The sequence below is a fragment of the Cryptomeria japonica genome, chromosome 5 (assembly GCF_030272615.1).
Source record: "Cryptomeria japonica chromosome 5, Sugi_1.0, whole genome shotgun sequence".
Lineage (NCBI taxonomy): Eukaryota > Viridiplantae > Streptophyta > Pinopsida > Cupressales > Cupressaceae > Cryptomeria > Cryptomeria japonica.
Window position 1 is genome coordinate 833,087,633 of NC_081409.1, and position 24,179 is coordinate 833,111,811.

General features: G+C 34.4%; 1 protein-coding gene across 1 annotated transcript in view; it reads right to left on the reverse strand.

Annotated features, from left to right (window-relative positions):
• Positions 1-24,179, reverse strand: part of LOC131075493 (L-type lectin-domain containing receptor kinase IX.1-like) — a 37,632-nt gene that overhangs the window by 8,843 nt on the left and 4,610 nt on the right. The window contains exon 3 of the mRNA XM_059221064.1: positions 8,192-8,285. Within this exon, the coding sequence (XP_059077047.1) occupies positions 8,192-8,285 (94 nt within the window). The remainder of the gene's footprint in view (positions 1-8,191; positions 8,286-24,179) is intronic.

A 24,179-nucleotide genomic window follows, 5' to 3' on the forward strand; every position in this document is an offset into this window, starting at 1 on the left:
TGGTTTTGTCCCATAAGTTAGTGCATTTGATCACCAGGTTAGCACTTTTGCCCATAAAATAGTATTTTTGTTCCATAAGATCCTGCTTTTGTGTACACAGAGTAACACTTTTAAAAAATAGAACAACACTTTTGTCCTATAGGTTAGCGCCTTTGATCAATAGGTTAGCGCAAGTGTTTTAGCACATTTACAACAAAGGGTACTTCTACATATCCAACTAAAATTTCAAAACCAGTTTCAGATATCCTTTTTCGAGTAGAACTATCTTCAACTATCACAGACCTTCAAACTACTCCAAACAATCAGGTTATCAATCTAATAGGATATTTCCAAAGGCTTCATAAGCATACAATTCTCAACAAGTTAGTGATTCAACCATCTCAAGTGCAAAATTATCACTACTGTCAGTTTCTCATCAAGATACATCAAATCCTCTATCTTGAAACTTGATCATACCAACCTTTGCTCATTATCTTGGATATATCATTCCTATTTGAACCTAGGTTATATCAAAATCATAATTGCACTCACATTGGAATCAAACAACTTGAAAATCATTATATGCTTATATGATTTTTCAACATCGTCTCAAGAAGAGAAAACCAAGTTGGAAGGCTATCTTGAAGAAGAGGATATTTTTGTATGTCGATCGTAAAATCTTGTTGAAACATATTAAAACATTCTTATATTGTTATCACAACTATCTAAACAGTCACTGAACTGAGTTTGATGAAGAACCTCCTCATACACGGGCTACGCAACAACGAAACACATTGGAACAAAGTATCAATAGGGGTGGAAGAATCAATTTATCATATCTACCTACACCTTTGATTACTTATTGAGTCATTTTTCAAAGATCAAAAGCTCTAGATTTATCACATGCTAGTTTTGACTAGAGTGAGACACAAAGAGTTGAGAAAACAACAGAAACAAAAACAAATGGAAGACAAAAAAAATCCTATCTTTGATCAAGATCCTTAAAACAAGAATCTTATGATGATCCCTTAAGATTTTGGTATTATATCCATGATCATCCCCTTTTATCTCAAGAGAAGAGTCCCTTTCAACATCCACCTCCTAAGCAAGAGCATGATATCCCTTCCATCTACTTCCCTAATCTAATTAAAAATCAAGATAAAAGCACAAACTCAAATGATCCTACTCCAAGTCAAGATCAAGATCAAGGAATCTCTTCATCCTCCAGATCCATTTTAGGTCCTTTCATTCCAAAGTCAAACTCTTCATCCTCCAAATCCATTCTAGGTCCTTTCGTTTTAAATTCAAAGTCAAACTCTTCATCCTCCAAATCCATTTTAGATCCTTTTGTTCCAAAGTCAAACTCTTCATCCTCCAAATCCATATTAGGTCCTTTCATTCCAAATCCATCCATCTTGGGTCCTTACTTCCCTCCATCCACCATTCCATCACCTCAAATGATCCATAAGAAAGATCAACAAAGGAACACATCTTTGAGCTTCTTTCAAACATTTATCTAAACATCTTTTCAAAAAATATTCTTCCATCATTTCTTTATCTATTTTGGGTTCTTATGTCCCAAAATTCAGTTTTCTTCGATCTCTTCATCACTTCTTGAGTTGTGTACCAACACTCATCTTGAATACATTTCCATATATCCTCACACAAATCTTCAAACATTCTATCTATTATCAAATACGTCTTTTATATCCTTCCATCCCTTTCATTCAATCCTTTGCATAAATTCATCATCTATGAAATCGACATTTGTGTCATTTTGTCACATGCTTGCCCATGCTCAAATCTCATGTTCAGTCCTTTTCCTAGATATCTATTCATGATACACTTCAAAATACGAGGTTGTTCCTCTTTAACATTATCTTTTGGCTGGGATACACACTCAATCCATAAAATAACCACTTATTGTATCATGGTACAGACGTCTTTTGATTACTATATCTCATACACTTAATCAATTGCTCTAAATCATTGTGATCTCTTAGTTGAAGACATGGTTAGTGACAAATGTAAAATCTTGCTTCAACGCCACGGTAATTATCAGACCCATGTAAGTTTCATTACTTACAAGCCAATGCAATCAAAATAAAAAAATAAAAAGACAATATCAAAAGATCTAAAGCATGATGAGGAAAAGAAATATCCAGAAAAGAAAAAAAAATGAAATATCAAAATGCTTGGCTATTGGAATATGCGAGTAACTCCATCGAGGCTATGGACGCCTATTGGAAATGGAGAAATATTTGTGATATTACAATGATAACCTCATTGGAGATATGGACGCTTGCTGGAAGTGAGGCTCTATCCAAGATGCTTTTGAAGTCAAGGTAATTCATGTAGCTAGCCACGTTGGATTCTGAAGATTACAATGATCATATAAGCCAAAATGAACTCACTTGCACACAAATGGGTGATAAAAGACTAAGTACCTTGATCCAATTTGAAATTCTTCTTCCCTTTTGAGTCTAGTTCCTAGTTTCTAGATATGTTCGGTTGAATTTTTTGGAGGTTCTAAGTGTAGGTTGGGTCTCTATCTTTGAAAAATTCAGGAACACTTATTCAGGTGGTTCTAAATACTCTGACAATATTACATATCACTTCTTTACAAATGGAGACCTCTATACTTGGGGTCAAAGTTTCATCCACTCTATTCTTCATACCACATCTCCCATTATCCTTCCTTCAGTATCCCTTACCCTATCCAAATTCATCCAGTGCTATCTATGATCTTGCTTCATAATAATCTATACTGTCTATCTTAACTATTCATTTCTTCCATAATATATCACTATCTCTGATCTTGTTTCTCCTATCCATATCCTATCTCCATCCATATCCCCTTTTCCATCCTTGATCTTGATAAAAAATAAGGACAAAAGCATGATTTTAAAAAGATCCTGACATGTCTCTTCATGTTCCATAATAAGATGCTTCCATCTTTCACCCATTCATCTTCAACTCAACTATTCATCCATTCCTTGTCTTTCTATACATTGGGGCAACCAAATACATCTTTCTTCTAATCCAAAAAGCTCTAAAAAATAAAAAATGTCTCAAAAAACTAAAACTCAAAAAAATCAAAAGAACAAAATTGAAAATCAAAGCATGAGTGCATGGCCCATCCATCAAATCAACAAACAAGAAAACTCTCGAAGTCTGCAATCAAACTGATCACATGTCTTGTTAATCAATTCATCACTCGAAATATATCAACATCAACATGTCTTATACAGGGATAGGTACACTTGAAACCAGACATATCGGTCTTATACGAGGTACTCACTCTTTGAAACCAAACATTCTAATCAATCATCGAACAAAACAAAATAATGACATAGATCATTATGACTATTGTATTTTGTTATGGTTAGTCTTATCTTTATCAATTGATGGCAAGACATGTTTCATCTCTCAAAAAATCTATAAAAACCAAATAAAAAACAAATAAAAAAGTACAATAAAAACAAGTGGTGAAAACCCGGTCAACATGCGCTATCTAAAAGTGGGTTCTTCCATCTATGAGGTTGCTTTGCATATCTATCCATCTTATCGCATCTATCAATTTCATCTATCCTAGCTTATCCATTTCATTTTTCTCATCCATTGTTTTGCACCATTAGCAAGAAAAATGCAGCTAACCAACAGTTATCAATCTTTGACATACTTAGCATAGTCACTATCATGGATTTTATCAATCATGTCTGCATTGTATCCCACCATGGTTTGGATAATTCTTTGTACATACATAATAAAATTTATTTCCACTGGGGGAAAAATCCTAAATCCTTTTGCTAAGGTGATCTTTTAAATCTTAGAAAACCCAAAAATATTCATAAAACTTAGAAAAGCCAAAACACCTAGTGTTTTGAAACGGATAAGGAGCAACAAGGTAACGAAGATCAAGGCATTCACAACAAATGGATCGTGAAATTCAGAAAACAACGTAACAACCAACAAGTAATAAAGGATTATCAATTATCATTTATCAAAATGATTATATCAATTACTGACCATGAGAAACATGTGTATGACATATAAGGTTCAATGTTTATATCTTGATTTTTGCTAATCATGTACTCTATGTGACTCAAGGATGTCCATGACTAGAGTATCTATGATTTGGCATGATTATTTTCTTTGTTTTTTTTTTGTGGCTTATCTCTTACTAAGGTATGTACTCGTCTATGGATATGATCGACAAAAGATCAAGGAAGACGTTCCGAGTCATGCTTGAAGGGAGACAATCCTTGTTTGTTTTGCAAGAAATACTCAGGTCAGCTTGATTCATTGTATCAATTTGCTTGTATAAACTTGCTATATCAAAATCTATGTCAGAAATACCCAGGTCAACTTGAATCATTATGTCAAGTTGCTTGTATTTTCTTACAATATTTTAAAGCTCAATGATGAAATCAAGCACTGTTAGAAGATAGCATATTAATAATGGAAGTGTCATTTTAGTTAGATCATTTTAGATTAGCTTATTATTCATCTGCATTATAAGCATTCATTTGTAAAGTTGCATTATAAGCATTTCATTTCATTTCAGAGATCAATGGTCATAAATAAAGATTGAGTATACTTGGATAAACAAAAACAATTTGCATTTGATCATTTTGATGGACTTGAAAAGCACTGAGAGGGGGGGGGGGGTGAATCGGTGACACAAAACAAACACTACTTTAAACACTAACCGGTAGATAAACTTAACCAAGCAATTAAACAAAATACATGCTATCCAAAATGAAATAACAATATCCACATAAAGTAGAACATCCACCATAACACAAGTGTTTATACGTGGAAAACCCAAATAAGTAAAAACCATGGCGAGATGGAACTCACAAGTTAACTATCTGCAGCAATAGAAAACTGACTGGTTAAGGTCTTACAAAGAGCTCTGCTAGGAACGAATCTTGTTAGAGATCCCAAGCTTGATTAGAATCTTATACCCTATTAAGAGTACTACCCTGTTAAGAGTAACCTTGCTGGAGGATTTTAGAATCCAAACTAATGGATCACCTTGTTAGATGATTTGTACAATGAAGCTTGTTAGAGGTTACCCGGTTAGGGGATTTAGTTCTGTTGTAATGATTAGAAAACAACAAGAAAGATTTGATCTATTCTGAGTAGCACAAACTTGCTTGATCAGATCATTCTAAGCACATTCAACACTGCTCTCCATCTAAACACTTATCACTCTTTAGCAAAAGTATTCGCTTAGATTACCTCTACTATATTTTTTTTCTCTTTTTCATCTCTCCCGCATAAAATGCTTCACTTAGATGCCATTAAATAGACATTCAAACCTTATGTCGGCCATAGGAACACAATTTCCTAGGTGTAGTATATCTAGACAAGTCAACATAACTCATCACAAAAATGACCGTCAAACAAACGGTGCTGGTAACACATCACAGAATCAAATACCGATTAGAGCAGTCAATACCGGTTGGAATAAAACTAGTGAATTGTTGTCCAGGAATCTTCCACTTGATCTTCACCTTCAACTTTATCTTCACTTTGATGCCGACTTAGTGTTACCACAGGTTATCTCTTAGGCACATACCGGTTGACACAAAGTACTGGCTAGAGATAGATTTTGAACATATCGGTTGGTAGTAAAAACCAATTGAAGTTATACTGGTAGTCAATGTAATCATATATGTGTGTGAGAGTGTTTCATCAATGACAATAAGTGATGAATACATTACAATTATCATCAAGCCAACAATCTCCCCCTTTGGCATTGATGGCAAAACTTAGAAATTTTTTGAGTAATACAATACCGCTAAGCGTGCATACACAACATATTTACATATTTACTCATATTCCCCTTTTAATGCAATACTCCCCCTTAATGCATGCATAAATACAAAATTTTCAAAAACACACATACATATTATTACTCCCCTTTTGACAACAATGCCAAAATGATAAAGTAAAATATATAAATATATATAGAAAATCTGTATCAAAGTGTTCATCAATATTACAATTTTAAACAAGTTCATGCATTGGATATTCTCATGAGAATATTATTGAAATTCTACTACATCGGGGATAGAGCATTCTTCCATGATTCCAGTATGTTATCCATATACTCAGAGGTAGACAACAGTTGAGAATAGAATTCTTCCATTGAATCTAGCGTCCAGGTTTCAGGAGTAGCAAGAATAGCTTCTGCACTAGAGTAGGCTCTCTGAAGAATGTCAATCTATGAGGTGAGATGACTCTTGATCTCTCTTAGAGATTGGAATCTCTTAGATTTCTCATTATCATACCTGTTTAGTTTGTCATGCAATTCATCTAAAGTCTAGTTAAAGGCATGAATAGAGTCTTGGATTGGGACATATGCCTTGCACAACCTTTATATTTCCTGCTTAGTCTCAACTTGATTCTTAGAAATATCATAATAAAAGAAAGTAATATTGGAGGTAGAGGTAAGATACTTTCCTCCAGATTCAATAGCTTTCTTTAACAGACTACCATTAAAGTCATTTTTCTATTTTCAATGTGCTTTGCCAATTTATCTCCATATTCCTTCTTGTGGCTCTTCTCAGTAGATATTTGAGCAACATATTCAAGAAATTTGATTTGATCAGATGCATCTGCAACTAATTGACCAAGTTTACTGATAGGAGTAGGAAGATGTGCGACATAGGTTTCTGGTAGTATTCTAGACAAAATATCTACTGCATTCTGGATTGTCTCTACCTCAATTCTTTGCTCTTTCAACCTCTTCTTGTGTGCACAAGATTGTATAACATTAGCAATCTTCATCATTTCAGATGCACTCAAGGTATTCATGTCAATCAGTCCTGAAATACTTAAAGAGTCTTCATCATCATCATCAAGTAGTTCTTTCTTTTCCAGTTCAGGGGGTGTACTCTTAATGATGGCTCTTTTTGTGTTCTTCTCTATTGCATCTTTTGTTTGCTAAGTAATAACTTCCTCAGTAGGCTCCTTTTGAGTAGTCTCGATGACCGGTGGAGATTGGGGTTTCTCCAGTTGTTCAGTTGTCGGTTCACTGACCTCTTTTAGTTGATTACCCGGTTGAACACCTGATGTAACCTGTACTTCTGTGATTGGAGGAGGATCCATATCTAGTGTAGTAATGTCTCCAAATAGGTCTACTATATCTTGAATATCTTCATCAACAAGAATAATGGAATTATCCTTCTTCTTGGTTGGATAGAAAATGCCAGCTTGAACAATTTCCTCTACATCCATTTCCGGTCGAGGAACATCTTTTGTGGTATCATCCTTACTGCTTCAGTCTTCTTACTTTAAAATCAAAATATGCTTTGTATTCCTCAGTTAAAGGCACTAATTCCATTTGATGATAGATTGGGAAAATACTATACAAATACTTCATTAAAAATCTTCTTTTCTAACTAAATGGCTTCTTCCCATTTTTCTAACAAAGTATTATACAAAGAGACTGAAATATCTTTCTCCAAATCATGCAAAAATCTATTGTAGTGACTCAACAAAGTTATTACCTATTGAAGTACTTGCTTCCTCTCATCTTCAGTAAAAGAATCGTAATATTCTTTAACATTATCAAACCTGTTTCTCCCCAATGACTTCATTGTTCTCTCAAATGTTATGTCAGGTTTGTAGGTGGCAATGTCTATAGGTGTAGTTTCCTTTGGCACTACTTTTATCTTCTTAGATGCTCTGCTAGTGGCCTTTTCCTTTTTAAGCTCCTCTTTATAATCTGTACCCTCATACTCTAGTTGCAAAATCAGTTTTCTATTCCTTTTCTTTGGTACACTCTCCTTCTTCTCAGATTTTTTAGGTGCTGGTTCCTTCTTGGTTAGGACACTCCGAGTCACCCTTGTATTCTTCTTCACAAGAGTTTTTTCATCACATTTCTTTTGCTTTCCTTTTTCTTTTTCTACAAGTGCAGTATCGGTTTCCGTTGGTGCAACTTGGACTGCTAAGATGTCCAATTTTGCCTTCTTTTCATCTTTGGGCGATGATAATAGAGTATTAGCATAGCAAACCAGTAAGTCATGATTGACTGCATAGCTCATATCTTCCATCTCTTCCTCCCTTGGATCAACTGCTTGCATCAAGCAAAAGTCAGTGGTAATCATGAAGATTATGTCTTTTTTCAAAGTGTTTTACCACATCTTCAGGTAACCTTATTCTCAAGCTCATCTTCTTTTGGAATTCATTAAATTACCTATTCGCGGTAGCTGAAAAGGTGTTCTTCACAACCTTAATGTTGTTCTTGATCTGTTCATTGACCAGTTGTTCTTTGGACCATCCAATGTCACCTATACCAGGTAGAAAGTTTTGAAAGTAGAAAAATAACCCAGCTAACAGTTGACCAAATTTGAACTTCTGAGTATTGTCCTTCTTAATGGATTTCAAATTTTGAAATAGCTGGAGTCTGATAGCTTCACAAATATCATAATCTGCATTATCAATTATCATTCCATGTGCTGTATGAATTGTTGTGGATGGAACACTGTTAATTCTACTGGAGTAGAACACTCGGTAGCCTATCACCATTACTGCAAGTTTCACTGCATGGTCCCTAATATTGTTAATAGAAAAAGCATACCTATCAGATGTAGAACTGGTTAACTTGAAGATAGTATCTTTTGAAATTCTCCTCAACTCGGGAACTTTACCGATTGAGCAATAACCCGTTACAGCCCTAATAGCCTCCTTGGTTATTGTGTGAGTCCTCTCCAAATACATATTTTCACTGTGGAATCGACTCAAAATTATTCTTATGTGTTCATCCTCAAAGTCTTCAAGAAAGTAGGTGGCATTATGAAACCCTTTTTCAAAAACCCTAGCATATTTAGCTTCAATCTTTCCATCCTTATTATAGAGTGATTTCAGCTGAGTATAGATGTGAAGAGTTCCCAAATCTTTAATTTTGCAATCTATATAATTGGAAAAATCACCTTTGACCACGACACCACTCGGGACTTGTGATAATACATTATAAGACATAAGTTCATCTGCCTTTAGATCTTCCTGAGGCTCAGCAGTGATCATCAACCTCCCTACAAACTTAGAAGTAGATGCCATTCTGGATAAACAAGTTTCCAGGTGGTATACAAAGAAATGCCTAGAATTTTGCACATCGCTCTATTTCCCGGTTGGGTTGATCAAATGCACTCCCATTCGATTCTTTGTAGCTTCCGATTCAACTTGATTTCTCTTAATCACAAAGCAATTCTCCAATTCGCACCAAGACAATCTTGCTCTACTCTACAATCGCTTCAATTTCTTTTTCCGAAAGAGTTAGGGTAAAAAATGATAAGGTAAAACTGCAATAAATGCTCATACTTTTAGGTTACAAACCCTAATTTCATCACTTAAGTGAAATAGCGGTTAATAACACGTCAACAAAAAATCACCAAAATTCAAAATTCACAAAAAATCTTTCCCACTTATTTTACAAAAGGGGTTCAGAAATGTTTTATCGTTACGCTCCCCTTAGCCGTATTAGACAGGCTTAAGTTACCGGTGTTGGATTCTCTTCACTAGGTGAAGGAATGATTTCCCCTACAGGCAATTCTTCTCTTTTCTTTTTCCAAGTCCGATTCATATCTTCTCTTGTTTCCTCAACATCAATTTTTTGTTTGCCTTTCTGATCCTTGAAAGAGTTGACTGGTTTACTGTTCCTTGATTTGCAAAACTTTGCTAGGTGCCTCAGTTTGTTGCAGTGATAACAGACCATACCAGATGATCTCCAGGGTCTTGCATTTCCTCTTCATGTTCTTTTTTTGCAGTTCATAGCCACATGGCCAAGGTTATTACAAAAGGTACAAACAACATTTGTCCCCTTTTCCATTTTGAGTAGACTAAACCGGTTGCCATAGGATCTTTGCCAGTTCCTGTTTACCTGGTTATCAAAATTCCTTGTCCGGTCACCATATTGTCTAAGATGCATGTGTGGTACAGGATTGTTTGATCCATATCTGCACTCAATATGTTTGTGCCCATACATTCCACAAGTGTAGCAATGTCCTTCAAACTTTCTAGACACATACCTAGCATTAATATTTTAACTTGCATTCTTGTTAGGTTTGTTTCTACAAACATTTGCAGTATGACCAGACTTATGGTAAACAAAGCAAACAGTTTTGAAAGCCTTCTTACCGGTAGTCTTATTGACTTTAGAAGCAATTTTAATCTTTGGATTGTTGCTCTTTGTGCCAAAGGATTCACCTTTTTTAGTTGCATGAAAACCAAGTCCAGAGATATCACCCTTCATTCTCTGTGATTAAATTTGTTCTTCTAGCATGGTAGAACTTTTGACGAACTTCTCTAATTTCTCATTGGCTTCAGAAAGCTTTTTGACAAGATCTTCATTATGCTTAGACATGTTCTCTTGCAAAGACAATGCCAACTCAATATCTAGCTTTAAGTTCTCCTTTTCTTCTGTTTCAGTTATTAAGTCCTCATGCATAGTATCTTTTTCCCGTTTGATCTTTATGATTTTCTAATCTCTTACCTTGATAAGATCTTCAATAGCTCTTCTAGCTTCTAGTTTCTAACTCATGTGGATAGTGAGACCTTCTAACTCTCTTCTTAAATTCAGTTTCTCACCCTGCAACTTTTCAACTTCTTCTGATAAAGCATCAATATTAGCTTCGTCTGAAGAACTATTGTCAGATATTTGTAACAGTTTTTCAGATAGCTCTCTCCTTTTGGTTTGAGAAACTTTCAGTTTGCTCGTAAGGGATTCAACTTCATTTCTACTAGCTTCTAGCTCTCTATCCATCTCGAAGTAGCTTATGTCCCCCATGGTACTTTCAAGATTCCCTTCTAAGTGGTTAGGCTTTAAAGAAGTTAGGCTCTGATACCAATTGATGGACTTGAAAAGCACTGAGAGGGGGGGTGAATCGGTGACACCAAAACAAACACTACTTTGAACACTAACCAATAGATGAACTTAACCAAGTAGTTAAACAAAATACATGCTATCCAAAATGAAATAACAACATCCACATAAAGTAGAAAATCCACCATAACATGTATTTATACGTGGAAAACCCAAATAGGTAAAAACCACGGTGAGATGGAACTCACAAGTTAACTATCTGCAATAATAGAAAACTGATCGGTTAAGGTCTTATAAAGAGCTCTGATAGGAGCGAATCTTGTTAGAGATCCCAAGCTTGATTAGAAGCTTATACCCTATTAAGAGTAACCTTGCTGGAGGATTTTAGAATCCAAACTAATGGATCACCTTGTTAGAGGATTTGTACAATGAGGCTTGTTAGAGATTACCCGGTTAGGGGATTTAGTTCTATTGTAATGATTAGAAAACAAGAAAGATTTGATCTGTCCCGAGTAGCACAAACTTGCTTGATCAGATCATTCTAAGTACATTCAACACCGCTCTCCATCTAAATAGTTATCTCTCTTCAGCAAAAGTATTCGCATAGATTACCTCTACTATATTTGTTTTCTCTTTTTTCATCTCTCATGCATAAAATGCTTCACTTAGATGTCTTTAAATAAACATTCAGACCTTATGTCGGCCATAGGAACACAATTTCCTAGGTGCAGTGTATCTAGACAAGTCAACATAACTCATCACAAAAATGACCATCAAACAAACGGTGTTGGTAACACATCACAAAATCAGATATCAATTAGAGTAGTCAATACCGGTTGGAATAAAACTAGTGAATCGTTGTCCAGGAATCTTCCACTTGATCTTCACCTTCAACTTTATCTTCACTTTGATGCCGACCTAGTGTTACCACAGGTTATCTCTTAGGCACATACCGGTTGAGACAAAGTACTGGTTAGAGATAGATCTTAAACATACCATTTGGTAGTAAAAACCAATTGAAGTTATACCAGTATTCAATGTAATCATATATGTGTGTGAGAGTGTTTCATCAATGACAATAAGTGACGAATACATTACAATTATGATCAAGCCAACACATTTTAGGTTCATTCATTTTATTAATCATTATCATTCATTTCATTTAGTTGCATTCAATCATAATCGTTTGCATTTTATTAGTTGGCATTAAGTGCATTTCATTTATCATTTGCATTATATCATTGTTAGTTGCATTAAGATCATTATCATTTTGTATCTAGTAATCATTAGTTCATTTTATCCATTAAGATTATTTAGTTGTATCTTTTGCACTTAGATTAATTTATTATAACATTATAGGTATCTCATTATGATCATTTATCACATCTATAAACATTTCACAATATCATTTCATAAGCATCTGCATCATCATATAGGAATTCATCACATGAGTTTAATCAAGCATATCATTTAAGTTAGTATCATCCATAATGATCATCAAAATTTTAAAAAATCAAATACATTTCATATAGATCATTCCATCATTATCATCATCATATGCATACTCATCAAGAGAATATAAATTATTCATTCATATGTCATCATTAGAAGCATTCTCATATAGATAATTTCATTTGCATCATTTAAGTAGGAATTATAGAATCATTTTCATATACCATCCATGATCATCAAAATAAAAAATCAAATGCATTATCATTTCATGATCATAGCATCATGTAGATCAGTATAATCAAGGCATATAGATCATCACAGAAGAATAAAAATAAAGAAAAGATCATCAAATATGCATCCTTGTAATGAATGCATATAATCCATCATCATATAGAGTGGCTTACATAATAAATCATGAATCATCATCATCATATAGAGTCCATGTTTGCATATCATCATAAAACAATAAAAAGTCCAAGTATACAATGATATCACAAAAATAATCAATAATGTACACAGTCCCATGATACAATATCAAAGATGAAATCAAGTCTCAAAAAGTACATCAGGCATGACTGCCTTGAGCCTGTGGGTCTAACACCTGGATCACCTGCACCAACATCATCATCTAATGGAATCATTCTTCACTTTAATATCTTCATCATTCATTCAACTATCATCTATTAGGTCTTATACAAGATGTATCTTTCCTGAAACCAAATGTTTTGATCATCTATCATGTCTTATACAGGATGTATCCTTCCTGAAACCAGATGTGTTGATCATCTTTTGTCTTATATGGGATGTGTCCTTCTTGAAACCAGACTAGATCTCAATCCAATCAATCTTATCAATCCATTTCATATGATCAATATGCAATCTATCCACTCATATATCTTTCATATAACATTCTTATTCTATAGAGAGATCATTCATGCCTTTAATGCACAAACGATCTCTTGAAGGGGCATCGTCATTGAATCAATATCCAAAAATCAATATCTAGGGCACACAATCAGGATTTTAATCTTCGCTAGATGCATTATCAAGACTTGATTTAATCTTTGAAACAATGTTGTCTCAACAACATTTCAAAGAGGGGCAAAATGTATACACATAAAAATTGGTTATGAGAAATTACATAAATATTTTATATTTATTCTTCTATTAAATAGTTAATTTGAAAAGATTAATTTATTTAATTCATTCTGTATTCTTATATTAATTAATTTAATTATTAATTCATTTAACCTTTTCTTCTAATCAATTAATTAAATATCTAATATTTAATTATCCCTCTATCTTCTATCCTATAGTCTACAATATTAAATAGTTTCTTAATTATTTAATTCATTTCCAACTCACCTTTCCGTCTCCACATCACTTCCTCTTTTCCAACTCATCCATCATGTGGCTAAATTTATTCAACAAAATAAAATAAAAATAAATTATTCATTAGTCACTTATCTCCAACTTCCAAAATAAATGAAATATTGTGTATGTACACATATTTATCCAACTTTCTTATATATTCTCTCCAACCTTCCTACATCTTTGGAATAAGTTGAGTCCACTTGTCCTCTCATCCCTACATCCTCTCCAACTATCCTATATTCTCTGAGTATTCATCCTCAGTCAAGGTGAGATGAGTGACACTTGTCTTGTCCTTCCCCCTTTCTCTCCATCCTACAGGTGTAGGAGGAACATCTTCCCCCTTTCTCTCTCACACCTCAACCTCTTGCTCATGTTGGCTTGATGATGATTGTAATGTATTCATCACTTGTTGTCATTGATGAAACACCCTCACACACATATATGATAGCATTGACTACCGATGTAACTTCAATTGGTTTACACTACCAACCGATATGTTTAAGGTGTATCTCTAACCAGTACTTTGTGTCAACCGGTATGTGCCTAAGAGACAACTTGTGGTAACACTAAGTCGACATCAGAATCAACATGAAGATGAAGAAGAAGATCAAGTGGAAGACACTATAACAATGACTCACTGGTTTTATTCCAACTAGTATTAAATTTCTCTAACCGGTATCTATTTTTGTGATGAGTTACCAGCACTGTTTGTTTGGCGGTTATTTTTGTGATGAGTTATGTTTAAGATGTCTAGATTCACTACACCTAGGGAATTGTGTTCCTATGGCCAACATAAGGTTTGTATGTCTATTTAAATTCATCTATCGGTCAGTGTTTAAAGTATTGTGTGTTTTGGTGTCACTGATTCACCCCCCCTCTCAGTGCTTTTCAAGTCCATCAATTGGTATCAGAGCCTAACTTCTTTCAAGACTAACTGCTTAGAAGGGAATCTTGAAACTACCATGGGAGACAAAAGCTACTTTGAGATAGTTAGAGAGTTAGAAGCTAGTAGAAATGAAGTTGAATCTCTTAGGGACAAACTAAAATCTTCTCAAGTCAAGAGGAGAGAGCTATCTGAAAAAATGTTAGAAATATCTAACAATAGTTCTTTAGACGAAGCTAATATTGATGCTTTATTAGAAGAAGTTGAAAAGTTGCAGGGTGAGAAACTGAATCTAAGGAGAGAACTGGAAGGTCTCACTATCCGCATGAGTCAGGAGCTGGAATCCAGAAGAGCTGCTAAAGATCTTATCAAGGAAAGAGACCAAGAGATTCTAAAAATCAAGCGGGAAAGAGACAACATGCATGAGGACTTAATAGCTGAAACAAAAGAAAAGGAGAACTTAAAGCTAGACCTTGAGTTGGCATCATCTCTGAAAGAGAATCTGTCTAAGCACAACGAGGATCTTGGCAATAAGCTTACTGAAGCCAATGAAAAATTAGAACAGTTCGCTAAAATTTCTACCATGCTGGAAGAACAAATTCAAACACAGAGAATGAAGGGTGATATCTCTGGACTTGGTTTCCATACAACTGAAAAAGGTGAATCCTCTGGCACAAAGAGCAACAATCCAAAGAATAAAACTGCTTCTAAAGTTAATAAGACTACCGGTAAGAAGGATTTTAAACCTGTCTTCTTTGTCTGTCATAAGCCTAGTCATACTACAAATGTTTGTAGGAACAAACCTAGCATAAATGCAAATTATAATACCAATGTTAGGTATGTATCTAGAAAGTTTGAAGGTTATTGCTACACTTGTGGAATGTATGGGCATAGACATAGTGAGTGTAGATATGGTGCAAACAATCCTGTACCACACATGCATCCTAGACCATATGATGACCAAACAAGGAATTTTGATAAGCGGGTAAATAGGAACTAGCAAAGATCCTATGACAACCGGTTTAGTCCATTCAAAATGGAAAAGGTAACAAATATTGTGTGTACCTTTTGCAATAGAATCGTTCATGTGGCTACGAACTATAGAAAAAGAATAGGAAGAGGAATGCAGGACCCTGGAGATCATCCGGTATGGTCTGTTACCACTGCAACAAACCGAGGCACCTGGCAAAGTTTTGCAAAACCAGAAACAGCAAACCGGTCAACTCTACTAAGGATTAGAAAGGCAAGAAGAAAATTGATGTTGAGGAAACAAGAGAAGATATGAACTGGACATGGAAGAAGAAAAGTGAAGAATTGCCTATATAAGAAATCACTCCTTCACCCAGTGAAAAGAGTCCAACACCGGTGACTTAAGCCTGTCCAAAATGGCTAAGGGGAGCGTAACAGTAAAACATATTTCGGACCCCTTTTTGTAGAATAAGCAAGAAAGAATCTTTTTGAATTTTGAATTTTGGTAACTTTGTGCTGACATGTTAATCAACCAGTATTTCACTTAAGCAGCAAAATTAGGGTTTGTAACCTAAAAGTATGAGCATTTATTACGGTCAATAAAAAGGATAAAAACAAGTTTTACCTTATCATTTTTACCCTAACCCTTTCGAAAAGAAATTGAAGCAATTGCAGAAGCAGAGTAAGATTGTCTTGGTGTGAATTGGCAAATTGCTTTGTGATTAAGAGAAATCAAGCTGAATTGGAAGCTGTAGAGAAGCGAATGAGAGAGCATTTCAACAGTTCAACTAGGAAATGGAGCATCGTGCAAGACATTAGGTATTTTTTTTTAAAAGACCACCTCGATACTTGTTTATCTAGAATGGAATCTACGTCTAAGTTTGTAGAGAGATTATTGATCACTGTTGAGCTTGAGGAAGCTGCAAAGGCAGAGAAAATTATGTCTTATAATGCATTGTCACAAGTCCCAAGTGGAGTCATGATCGAAGGAGATTTGTACAGCTATATAGATTGCAAAATTGAAGATTTGGGAACTCTTCACATCTATACTCAGCTAAAATCACTCTGTGATAAGGAAGAAAAGATTGAAGCTAAATATGCTAGGGTTTTTGAAAAAGGATTTCATAATGCCGCCTACCCTCTTGAAAATTTTGAGGAAGATCACATAAGAATAATCCTGAGTCAAGTCCATGGAGAAAATATGTATCTGGAAAGGACTCACATGATTACCAAGGAAGCCATTAGGGCTATAACAAGTTATTGCTCAACTGGTAAAGTTCCTGAGTTGAGGAAAATTACAAAAGACACTGTCTTCAAGCTAACCAGTTCTACCTCTTATGGGTGTGCTTTCTCTGTTAACAATATCAGAGATCCTGCAGTGAAACTTGCAGCAATGGTGATAGGCTACAGATTATTTTACTCCAGTAGACTTATTAGTGTTCCATCTGCAACAATTCATACAAAACATAGTATGATTGTTGGGAATTAAGACTATGATATCTGTGAAGCTATCAGAGTCCATCTATTTCTAAATTTGAAGTCCATCAAAAAGGACAATACTCAGAAGTTCAAGTTTGGTCAGCTGTTGGTTGGGTTATTTTTCTACTTTCAGAATTTTCTACCTGGTATAGGTGACATTGAATGGTCCAAAGAACAACCGGTCAATGCTCCGATAAGGAACAACATTAAGGCTATAAAGAATACCTTTTCACTTGCCACCAATAGATACTTTAATGAATTTCAAAAGGAATTAAGATTGAGAATGAGAATACCTGAAGATGTGGTAAGACATTTTGAAAAAGACATAATCTTCTTGGTTACAACTAATTTTTGCTTAATGCAAGGAAGAGAACCTAGAAAGGAAGAGATGGAAGATATGAGCTATGAGGTCAATCATGAATTACTGGTTGGCTATGCTAATACCCTGTTTGTATTGCCTATAGGCAAAATTGGACATTCTAGCAATCCAAGTTGCACCTACTGAAACCAATACTGCACCTGTAGCTAAAGCTAAAGGAAAGAAAAAGAAAAGTGAGGAATAATCTCCTATGAAGAAAACTACAAGGGTGAATCAGAGTGTCCTAAACAAGAAGGAGCCAACACCTAAAATAATTGAGAAAAAGGAGAGTGTACCAAAGAAGAGAGGGACCGGGAAACTAATTTTGCAACCAAAGTCTGAGGGAACAAAGTCTAATGAAGAACCTAAGAAGGAGAAGGAAACTCGTAGAACATCTAAGAAGGCAAAGGTAGTGCCAAAGGCAACTACACCACTAGATATTGCCACCTACAAACCCGACACAAAATTTGAGAGAACAATGAAGTCATTGAGAAGAAACAGGTTTGAAAATGTTAAAGAACATTATGATTCTTTTACTGTAGACGAGCAGAAGGCAATACTCCAACATGTAATAACTTTGTTAAATCACTATAGTAGATGTCCACATGATTTAGAGAAAGATATTTCAGTCTCTTTGTGTAATACTTTGTTAGAAAAATGGGAAGAAGCCACTCAGTTAGAGAAGAAGATTATTGATGAAGTATTTGTACAATATTTTCCCGCGTTATCATCATAAGGAATTAGTGCTTTGACTGAGGAATACAAAGTATATTTTGATTTTGAAATAAGGAGATTGAAGCTTCTTAATAGAAAAAGGGTAGTTATTGAGTTAGATACTCACCAACTAGCCTGTGTAATCAAATAAAGGGTAGAGAAGCTTCACTCTGTCAATAAGGATGAAACCACAGATGATGTTTCTCCACCAGAAATGGATATAAAGGAAATTGTTCCAGCTGATATAGTCTATTGAACCAAGAAGAAGGATGACTCCGTTATTCTTGTAGATAAGGATATTCAGGATACAGTGGACCTATCTGAAGATATTATTGCACCAGATATGGATCCTCCTTCAATCATAGAAGTACAGGATACAACAGGTGATCAACTGGGTACTCAACTAAAGGAGGTCAATATACTAGCAACTGAACAAATAGAGAAACCCCAATCTCCACCAGTCACTGAGATTACTCGAAAGGAATCCACTGAGGAAGTTGCTACTCAGCAAGAAGAAGATAAAACAAAAGAAAATACAAAAAGAGCCATCATTAAGTGGATACCCCCTGAACCGGCAAAGCAAAAACTGCTTGATGATGATGATGAAGACTCTTTAAGTATTTCAGGTCCTATCGATATGAATACCTTGAGTGCATCTGAAATGATGAAGATTGTCAGTGTTATGCAATCTCATGCACATAAGAAGATGTTGAAAGAACAAAGAATTGAGGTAGAAACAATCCAGAATGCAGTAGAAATTTTGTTTGGATTACTACTAGAAACCTCTGTCACACATCTTCCCACTCCTATCAGCAAACTTGGTCAATTAGTTGTAGAGGCATATGATCAAATCAAATCACTTGAAGATGATGCTCAAATATTTATTGAGAAGAGCCACAAGAAGGCATATGGAGATAAGCTGGCTAAACACATTGAAAATGTCAAAATGGCTTTATCTCATAATGGTAGTCTGTTGAAGAAAGCTATTGAATCTGGAGGAAAGTATCTTGCCTCTACCTCCAATATTACTTTCTTTTATTATGATATTACTAAGAATCAAGTTGAAACTAACCAGGAAATAGAAAGGTTATGCAAGGCATATGTTCCGCTCCAGGACTCAGTTCATGTCTTTAACTGGTCTATAGATGAACTGCATGACAAACTAATCATGAATGATAATGAGAAAGCTAAGAGATTCCAATCTCTAAGAGAGCTCAAGAGTCATCTCACCTCCCAGACTGACATTCTTCAGAGAGCCTACTCCAGTGCAGAAGCTATTCTTGCTACTCCTGCGACATGCTCACTTGACTTAATGGAAGAATTCTATTCTCAGCTGCTGTCTACTTCAAAGTATACGAATCAAATACTGGAATCATGGCAGAATTCTCTATCCCAAATGAAGCATAATTTTAATAATATTTTCATGAGAATAGCTAATGCATGAATTTGTTTTAAATTGTAATATATGATGAACTCTTTGATACAGATTTTCTATATATATATATATATATATATATATATATATATATATATATATATATATATATATATATATATATATATATATATATATATATATATATATATATATATATATATATATATATATATATATATATATATATATATATATATATATATATATATATTTTACTTTATTATTTTGGCATTGTTGTCAAAGGGGGAGTAATAATATGTATGTGTGTTTTTAAAAATTTTGTATTTATGCATGCATTAAGGGGGGGTATTACAGCATTAAGGGGGGAGTGTTACATTCAAAGGGAGTATGAGTATATATATGTAGATATGTTGTGTATTACTCAAAATTTTCTAAGTGTTGCCATCAATGCCAAAGGGGGAGATTGTTGGCTTGATGATGATTGTAATGTATTCATCACTTGTTGTCATTGATGAAACACTCTCACACACATATATGATAAAATTGACTACCGGTGTAACTTCAATTGGTTTACACTACCAACCGGTATGTTTAAGGTCTATCTCTAACCGATATTTTGTGTCAACTGGTATGTGCCTAAGACACAACCTATGGTAACAGTAAGTTGGCATTAGAATTAGGATGAAGATGAAGAAGAAGATCAAGTGGAAGACACTATAACAACGATTCACTAGTTTTATTCCAACCGGTATTAAACTGCTCTAACTGGTATTTGTTTTTGTGATGAGTTACCAACACCATTTGTTTGGTGGTCATTTTTGTGATGAGTTATGTTTAAGATGTCTAGATTCACTGCACCTAGGGAATTGTGTTCCTATGACCGACATAAGGTTTGTATGTCTATTTAAAGACATCGTAGAGAATCATTTTTAAAAAAAAGATAACAGATAGAGAGTTGTTATGTGAAAAGAGTGAAAGAGATTTTGTTGAAAGGTGATAAGTGTTAAGATGCAGAGCAGTGTTGAATGTACTTAGAAGGATCTGATCAAGCAAGTTTTTTGCTACTCAGGAACAAATCAAGCTATTCTTGTTGTTTTCTAACCATTACAATGGATTCAAATCCCTTAACTGGGTAAGCTCTAACAAGCTTCATTGTACAAATCCTCTAACAAGGTGATCCATTAGTTTGGATTCTCAATCCTCCAGCGAGGTTACTCCTAATAGGATAGTACTCTTAACAGGGTATAATCTTCTAATCAAGCTTGGAATCTCTAACAAGATTCGTTCCTAGCATAGCTCTTTGTAAGACCTTAATCGGTTAGTTTTCTATTACTGTAGATAGTTAACTTGTGAGTTCCATCTCATTGTAGTTTTTACCTATTTGGCTTTTCCACATATAAACACTTGTGTTATGGTGGATGTTGTTATTTCATTTTGGATAGCATGTATTTTATTTAACTTCTTGGTTATATTCATCTATCGGTCAGTGTTTAAAGTAGTGTGTGTTTTGGTGTCACTGATTCACCTCCCCCTCTCTAAGTGCTTTTCAAGTCCATCAGCTCATAGCCATCCAATCTAGAAGATTTGATCAAGACTGTTGATCTCTGCCACATCAGCTTTTACACTCAAAAATCTATAAAAAGAGGTCTCCTAAGACATTTTGAAACTGATAGTCTGATAGCTAATCTTGTAGTCATTTTAGGAGTTTTTATCTGGCATCCATGAGTTTGAGTTTTTTAAGCAAATACAAAATTTAGAATCATTTTCATAGCTTAATGTCATGTTTAGATTAAATCATTCTACATATGCATATCATAGTACCAGTTAACTAGCAGTCCATTCTTCGTATTCCATCTTGGAAGCTACCAGTGCTTGTCTGAGAGCAAATTATCTGCAACCAAGAATAGTGGAGTTAGGACACAATGAGACTTAAATCATGAAGGTAATAATAATGTTTTTATTTTATATGTATTTCATATAGTTTCATTGATTGAGTTTGGATTTGTAGTAGCTCTTTTGTATTTTGTGAATCTAACATGTTGCAGATAGTATTTTGATGATGAAATTCAAGTCTACACAATAATAAAAGGCTACAAGATATTGCCACAACTTGATGATGCCTATGAGCTATACAAAAGCATAACCAAATTCAAAACTCATAACCAAAACATAATTCCGAAGCCAAAGATTTCTCCAATAACAATATAAAACACAAGTTAGAATAAAAAAATCCAAAATTGCTTTCTCACATTCAACTGATAAAACCAAATGACTGAATAAGCACCCACAAAAATTGCTAAACCATCCAGTCATCCATACCTCAAAGGTATCTAGAAACATACGTATAACTCATGCCAACAACATAACCAACACATGAAATGTAATCACAAGCTCCTTGTGTCAAACCTATCAATGAAGAGAATACACATCTAGGAACTTCTACTACTTAGTTATTGTCTAATCTAAAAAATATCAATACATACCAATCTACTAATTAGATTCACATAGAGAGTGTAACCATATAGTACCAAGGAACATCCATAAAGATATGCAAATCCTGTAAACAAAATTGTTGCAAAAAACATTTCTCTCATCAAGTCTCCAAATCTGTCCTAATTTTTCCATATCAAACAAAGGAAAGAGATAAAGGAGCTTCCATGTCATCAACAAAAAATAATAAAGCACAAGTAACAACACATGACCACAAATTAGTGATCACCATAGATCCACCTAAGACCTAAAAAATTAATGTCATGTGAATCCAAATAGACAATGTGCAAATCATGAGCATGTAGCACGTTCTTCTACATACACATCTAAATAGAAATTATGTCAAGTATGATCTCCTTAACAACCTCAAAATTATACATTCTTCAACAACACCCAATCAGTTCAATCTCCAAGATCAAACATAACATATAGATCATGTAACCAACATGGATGTAAGCCTCTCAAACCAAATAAGATCAAACTAAATCTATTTCCCGTATGAAAAATTAGTCCAATATCATCTCCTATGATCCTCATAAAATGAAAAACATATATATAAGGAGATATAAAAATGTTGAACACTCCCCAAATGAACCCTCCAAAACTATTAACTATAGCTCAAGATCCATCTGCATGAAAAGATAAAAATGAAACATAGTGCATTTGAAAATACAATGGGCTATACCTTTCAAATGATTATATCTTTCAAGAAGGCCAAGAGTGGGGAATGAGTTTGAATCTCCAAGAACAATCTCCTCTTAGGTCTATCATGAACTCATGTCCATGTCTAGGTGATAAAGCTCCTCAAAATTTTATGCTAAAACCTTAAAAGTGTAATTGTCTCAACAAACACCTCACCTCAATCTCCAAGTATCCACAAGCACCAATAATTGATCAGCCCATGCTAATTTTAAAATGCAACACTGCACTCTCATGAATCTCTCAAGCACATGATCAATGCACTTAATACCAAGAGACATAACCAAATAATTGTCACAGATCCAATCATGAATTAGGAACATAAACATGACAACATAATCTAACCATCTCCAAATAGTGGGAATGAAAATGTGAAAGAACCATTTTGAAAAAATGGAATCTAAGAGCTCCTCCAAAAATATTTACAACACTAATGAAGATCATGCATCTCCAATTGATGAATCCATAGTTATTACTAAAGATTCCACTAAACCATGATATTCAACTCTCCAAGCATCATGAAAAACCATCTCCTAATCAAAAGATTATCTAGGTCCACAAACATGCAACTATAATTTTAATACCAACTAGAACCAAGATCTTCAAGCCGAGGAAATAAATAAGAACTTTCAAGAAACTCACATAAAAAGTGTATCCAAGTTATCCATGATATCACGATAAACATACTACATATCCCCAAAAGTGACTATCCATGTACTCAGCCATCATCCATCCTGTCATCTCAAAATGACATACTAATGATAAGTGACCACAGACAAGGCTAACTGACAAGTTTGCATCAATATTGATTCAATTGTGTGGATATAGACAAGCCACCATTGAGTCATCCCACCATAATCAATAGGCTCTACAAACTGAAAAATCACATAACTCATAGATCCAAAATATTGAAACATACAAACTCATCATTGCACGAGTAACTTGCAAATTTGAGATATCAAAGAGAATAATCATGTAGACAACATGACTCAAACACTAGATCAAGAACAAATCTAATTTTCCAAACATGTCCACATACAAGCACCATAGTCCAAGAGCCCATCAAGAAAATACTACAAAAGGTCAAGTGACTGATCACACACCAACATCTCCATATAGAGAAGGTCAAACACCTTTAAAAACACACATGAAGCATATGTGTAGAATTGCAAATATCTTGTCTAGAATCAGCCCATAAGAACCACGAGCTAGAAAATAGCTCATCTATAGAACTACAAAAACTACAAGTTTTGATTAATCGTTTAAAGCCTTATAAACCATTATATGCACAAAAATAAATGTAAATCCATACCCACTTAGCATTTAGAAGATCTATAAGTCTAAAAACACTAAAAAAAGATTAGACTATAACAATGGAATAACATAGATGAGCATCACCATATATTTTGAATAAAAAATCTATAAAAAACTCATATTCAAACACAATGAAGTTGAGACATACAAGTACAACCATCCATAAGAATGAAGAGGTTCAAGAACTCTAGGCCCATTTGTAGGTCAATTCCACAACCACCATCTTGTACAT